Source organism: Sinocyclocheilus rhinocerous, unplaced genomic scaffold (genome assembly GCF_001515625.1).
Source record: "Sinocyclocheilus rhinocerous isolate Xijiao unplaced genomic scaffold, SAMN03320098_v1.1 scaffold1581, whole genome shotgun sequence".
NCBI classification, from domain to species: Eukaryota; Metazoa; Chordata; class Actinopteri; order Cypriniformes; family Cyprinidae; genus Sinocyclocheilus; species Sinocyclocheilus rhinocerous.
The window spans coordinates 199127-205390 of record NW_015635516.1 but is presented as its reverse complement, the minus strand read 5'-3'; the positions used below and the strand labels follow the sequence as shown (position 1 = coordinate 205390).

Here is a 6264-nt window from a genome sequence, read left to right as displayed (position 1 = left end):
GGATATTTGGATATATTTCTTACAAAAACACATGGATTTGCTACAGGAGTCCTTTATTCACTCCCCGGAGCCGTCTGTGGCACGTTTTATTATGGATGCGCGCGTTTTATTTGACGACTTGTGGACTGTTCAACTGCAACACCCGCTGACTGCAATGATAGAGCTTAGAATAGCCAGGACTAGGCCTGGGCGATAAAACAGTATCGATATTTATCGACGGTACACCTTCTTCGATATCGATAGAAAAATTGTTCGATATAGCGCACGATATAGGCACGTACTATGAGTGACGCTAGTGTTGTTACGTTCGTGAACGAATCGTTCTTTTTGAACGCATCTTTTTGGTGAACTTCTCGTTCACGTAATCCATTGACTCATATTTCTCGTTCACTGAAATTCCTCCCTCCACAGCAGCGCGGCGCTATTGGCAGCGCATGCGCAGATCAGTGAACCGGGTAGCTCTGTGGACTGTTTCCTGGTCAGTCGGCCATTTAGCATGTCAATCTCTATCAGCAATCAGCAGAAAGCGGCTGCAAAGCGCAGTTATAGGTACTGTGCAAATAAACTTGTTTATATATTCATATTTAGCATACAGAACATAACTCAACGTTTAATCCCCGATTTATGAATGTTTAAATGTCTGACCAAACAATTAAAATGTTAATTATGCAAGAAAACCTTGTGCTTTGGTCATCTGAACAACTTATTTAGACTTTATTTATTTAATGAGTAGATTATGCACACATTTTAATAAAGCCAAATCAGTTTCTTGTAATAAGTGAATACGTTCGTTGACTTAAGACATAACAGATAAGACACTCTTTTTCGCCACCTGCTGGCGTATTTATGTAATATGAAGAAATGGTCTCTGAACGAATCATTTTGGTGAACGAACTGTAAATGAACTAATCTCTTGAAAGAATCAAAATTTCCATCACTAAGTGACGCAGACAGAACACACAAACACAAACACATGCTGATTTTTAATTTTTATTGTGTTTGATTGTTAAAACAAAAAATATTTGTTTTTTGTCTCAATAAATTGTTAATTATAAATGCAGTGGTTAAATTTAAACATGTTTTTTCTATTGCTTTTTGTTTTAAAAAAGGTTATAAAAAATGTAAATAATTATCCATACCGAACGATATGAAACATTATATCGTTGATAAATTTTTTAGCTATATCGCCCAGCCCTAGCCAGGACCATTTTTAATATAACTCCGACTGGATTCGTCTGAAAGAAGAAAGTCATATACACCTAGGATGCTTCGAGGGTAAGTAAAACACAGTCAAATTTTCATTTTTGGGTGAAATAACCCTTTAAGCATTTCATTTTGCAGTGCAGCTGAGACTGAAATAAATTCAGGGCCACTCTCCCACAGAATTGTAGACGATTGTCTGTCACGAACAAGCCGTCTCACTCACACAGGAGTCATATGCCTCTCATCATTGTCCAAAAATACCGCACTAGTTCGCTGCAACAAGAGGCCCAAAATCACAGATTTTTTTCTTTCTATCTTTTTTTTTTTGGTAGAAACTACATGGTACAGGTGCTGAACCTGGAACAGGGACCATCTCCCCCAGTGAAGTGAGTATGTCAGATGAAGGAGGCGGGTGTGCAACTGTGTGAACGAGCCTCCATCACCTTTCAGAGGCCGAGATCTTCACCCCTCTATTTTTCGGGATGCGGCACACGCTGTTTCTTGTCCACTGCTTTTTTTTCCCCATTCATATCCACTGTGAATCTTTTCACTTTTTCCTACAGCTGCACTTCTCTAATACAACACCTTTTTTGTCTGTAAGCATTTTTTATAAAGATTCTTTCCTCTCTTTCCAGTGGCTGTGGTCAAAATCCAATATTTTTTAAGATACTAGACTTGATAGATTGAAAGGACCACCAGAAGGCTTTTGTCTTGCACTATAGCAATCTTCCTCTTTCATTTCTTTTTGCGCTTTTTAGAGTTCATTTGAAAAGAAATGTTTTTTTTTTTCCTTCCATCATATGTCGCGAGTCAAAATCTGCTGGCGCAATGCAAATTTTAATTCAATTTCCTCTCATGGCTCTTAAGACGTCTCCACTTCGCTATTGTTCATGACCTGTCTCCCTGTCTCTTCTATTCTCTGGACCACTCTGCTTTTATGCATATGGTGCTGATCTACAGCATCATCTTCCCCAGTTAATGACTGAGTCTGTTCTCTCGTCTCAGCCACATCTCCTCTAACATCTCTCAATGATTCACTCACTCTGTCCAGGTTTCAAGGCTGCTGCTTTCTCTCTGCTGCATTGTGGGATTGTCTCTTTGATCCAGCATGTTACCCAAAAGGCGTTTTTTTTAAAGTCAGAGCCGTAGTGCACGTGCATAAGTGAATGCAGAATTACCAAGAGTGTAAATGCTGCTTGAGCAGCCTAGTTTCATTGTGTTCCTTTGCTAGTACCTGAAAAGGACGGGCTTATTTCATGCATCCATTTCCCTGCTTATCTGAACTGTTCTGTTCTTCGTGTTCTGATCGTGTTGTCCTTTTGTGTTTGTGTGCATGTTAATTTGTGCGTGCGTGTGTGTGTGTGTGTCGTGTATGTGTATTTTTCCTTCTGACCCTCACAGAGCTCCCAGTACGTTCAGTGCGTCGCTGGTTGCCTGCAGCTCATGCTGAGAGTGAATGAATACAGATTCGCCTGGGTGGAGGCCGACGGAGTGAACTGGTAATACTCACTTTCGCACTAATATGTAGGTCATGTTTTGGGTAATATTGCACATAGTAAACAATACCTAAGCTCTCTTTGTGTTATGGTTATCTAGAAGTATTTGAGGATTTTATAATTGTTATTTCCAGACCTGGAATTAATCATATTTGTAACAATATTGTATTAAATAATATTTAATATTAAATGTAATGTTTTAGATCATAGAAATGCACTTCAGTTTGGAGTAAGATTTTTTTTAAATGTTTTTGAAAGAAGTCTCTTATGTTCACCAAGGCTGCATTTGTTTGATCAAAAATACAGTAAAAACAGTAATATTGTGAAATATTTTTGCAATTTTAAAATAACTGTTTTCTATTGTAATACATTTTAAAATATAATTTATTCCTGTGCTGGCAAAGCTGAATTTCTTCAGTGTCACATGGTCCTTCAGAAATCATTCTAATATGCTGATTTGGTCCTCAAGAAAACTTTCTTTTTATTATCAATGTTAAAAACATTCAAAAGAACAGCATTTATTTGAAATGGAAATCTTTTAGAATATTATAAATGTCTTTACTGCCACTTTTGATGAATTTAACGCATCCTTGCTAATAAACGTATTGATATCTTTAAAAAATATCTTATTGAGATATACAGTATATGTACAGTATATATTATAAATAAAGTATAAATTATATGTAAAGTATAAATTATTTGTTTATGATGATTTATCATTTAGTTTTTATTTATCATTTAATTATTTAATTAAATATTAATTAAAATATTTTGTTGGCTAGGACTTGCTGTGTATTATTTTTAAAATCTGTAACCAGTAGTCTGGAAGAGTCATAGAATAGGCACGAAAATGGATTGGTCAAATGGAGTAGAAACCCTGTAACACGTTTATTAAAAAAAAAAAAAAATTTTAAGGTTGCAGCACACAATTAACAGTGTGCTCTACTCGCGCCCCTTTTATGCTCCCCATCCTCTGCCGTATTAAAGAACAAATCGTGTAGAACAAGAAAGCATCTCTCATTGTCCTAGCAGGTTTTAGCCCTGTGATCATAAAAGTTATTTTGTTTTCTAGTGTACAGACAGAGTAAAAGACAGGATAATGAGGCTTCTCTGAAGATAATTTTCTTTTTCTTGCCTCAAGTAAAATTTCTTTCATGTAATGGTCTCATTATTCATCACAAAAATGTGGGCTCTCATTTTCCCCTCATCTCACCCATCAAACCATCAGGGCTAACTTTATGAAGAGCATCCTCTCAGCACACCATTAGGGGCGAGATGCCCTACTGTTTACTAACTTCGACTGTTCTGTCTGTCCATCTTTCAGCATCACGGCAGTGTTGAGCAATAAGTGTGGCTTCCAGCTGCAGTATCAGATGATCTTCTGCGTGTGGCTTCTGGCATTCAGCCCGCAACTCTGCGAACAGCTGCGGCGCTATAACGTGGTACCGGCGCTCTCCGACATCCTCCAAGAGTCTGTCAAAGAGAAGGTCACTCGCATAATCCTGGCTGCTTTCAGGGTATGTGTCATGAAATGAGTCTGCTTCAAACCACACTCGTTAGCCACCCAGTCTCCTTTCCTGACTTTGTGAATGCAGTAGTGTCAAATTTTCTTTTTAAAATCAGCCTCATGCCTTTTCCGTTTAAAAAAAAAAAAAGCATTAAGCGATTGTCGGACCCTGTTTAGTAGGGCTTTTATTTCAGCCCCCCTAAAAATCTGTGATTGACTCAGCTGCAGTAAACTAATAGGTTATTTCACACTGAAGCCACCCCTGAATCCTCTCAGATAGACACTCCTACTCCATCACTCAGCCGCCTGCTTTCTATTACAGTCAAATCACAGAATAATTTGCAATCAAATATGCCACTGTTACTAGTTCCAACAATCTGAGAACACTAGCTAAAATGCTTCTATTATGCTTTTTTTTTTTTTTTAAATGAATACACTTTTATTATGTTTTAATACATTCTTAAAGGAATTGTTCACCTAATGGATCCTCTACAAGTAAATGGGTGCCGTCAGAATGAGAATTTAAACAGCTAATAAAAACATCACAAAAGTCCACAAGTAATGTAAGTTACCCACAAGCTACATATTTGTAAGAAACAAATACATCAAGACTTTTTTAAGCCTTTTCTTCCAGCTAAAATATAAGTCCTCTACCCATAATATTGCTTCTCTGAAAAAGTAATCTCTCCTAAATCAAGAGAAAAATATGCAGAGATCAAGATTTGTTTCAGATTTTTTTTAACATACACGCAGCTTTTCACTTCACAAGACATTAATTGATGGACTAGAGTGGATTACCTGTGGATTATTGTGATTTTTTTTTTTTTTTTTTGACGGCACCCTAAATTTCTCCTAATCTATTGATGAAGAAACAAACTCATCTGCATCTTGGATGGCCTGAGGGTGAGTATATTTTTGGGTGAACTATTCCTTTAATATATTGTTTTGTTTTCTTAGCATTTTGTTGTTTTCATTTCTTAGTATTTCATTTAATTTTCCCCACATTTGCTTATTTAATTAGTGACCTAGAATGACCTTTTTTAAAATTAAACTTTTTATTCTAAATGTATTCAAATTCTTTCTTTATTTACAGGTTGACATTTTGAATTCCAGATTTTTTCAGTGTGTTCTCAGACTTGTTAACCCCACTGAGCATCTACTGATGAACAATGCAGTTTTAATTTGTTTATTTTAAAAAATGGTCATTAGAGCATAATTTGAACCGTTGTGACCTCTCGCACTTAAAACGTGAAACATTTTTCAGAGCCACAAGATATTAAGACACTTAACCCCAATCATGTACAAGGCACCACTGCTGCAATTAGAGTGCTTTAAGGAAATGGATTGCAAAGCATCTGTTAAATTAAGATAAGTAAAGGCACCATATAAACATATCTATAAAAGTACTTAATGAGTGATCATTAAGTCTGATGCCAGACTATTTAACTGACTGTTGTTTTTTTTGGTGTACAAATAATGAATGAAACTGAATTGAGTGCATGTGCTGAATCCATTACAGATGGATGGGTGTGTCTGTTTTCTCAGTTTTTTTTAGATCAGGGCATTGCTCAGCAGAAGGTGTCCTCTTCAAAGTCCATTAGTGGATCACTCACTCTTTTATTCTGAAAGGATTTAATTTACCCAGAGCTTTCATGATGAATATACTAAGAACCCCATTATTACCTTATTAAGGTTGCAGATTGACAAATGCGCTCATTTTAATCTCGTCCACACTCTAGCATCATCGCCCATTCAGTGCTTGGTTTTTAGAGACTAGAAATGGAAAAAAAAAAACTTGTCACCCCCACATTGCCCTTCCTGCTCGTGTTGATCATTTGAATTAGGATATAGTGCTAGACCAAATGTAGTCCTAAGGCATTTTATCTTCCGCCGGGCTTATGACTTTTCCACTGCCGGCGCATATTTGTTTAATACATAGCCGAGGCACAAAAACAGGCTGCTTGTTACTCTTAGGGGCCGTTCACATATCGCGTCTTTTGCGCGCTCAAGTTCATTATTTCAAATGTAGACGCGCGGCAGGCGCGCTCATAATGGAAG

At 36.9% G+C, this 6264-nt stretch overlaps 1 protein-coding gene across 1 annotated transcript in view; it reads left to right on the top strand.

Moving 5' to 3' along the window:
• atp6v1h (ATPase H+ transporting V1 subunit H) overlaps positions 1-6264 on the top strand; it is a 42031-nt gene that overhangs the window by 17976 nt on the left and 17791 nt on the right. Inside the window, exons 7-9 of the mRNA XM_016561262.1 lie at positions 1536-1589; positions 2605-2702; positions 4024-4216. Of these exons, the coding sequence (XP_016416748.1) occupies positions 1536-1589; positions 2605-2702; positions 4024-4216 (345 nt within the window). The remainder of the gene's footprint in view (positions 1-1535; positions 1590-2604; positions 2703-4023; positions 4217-6264) is intronic.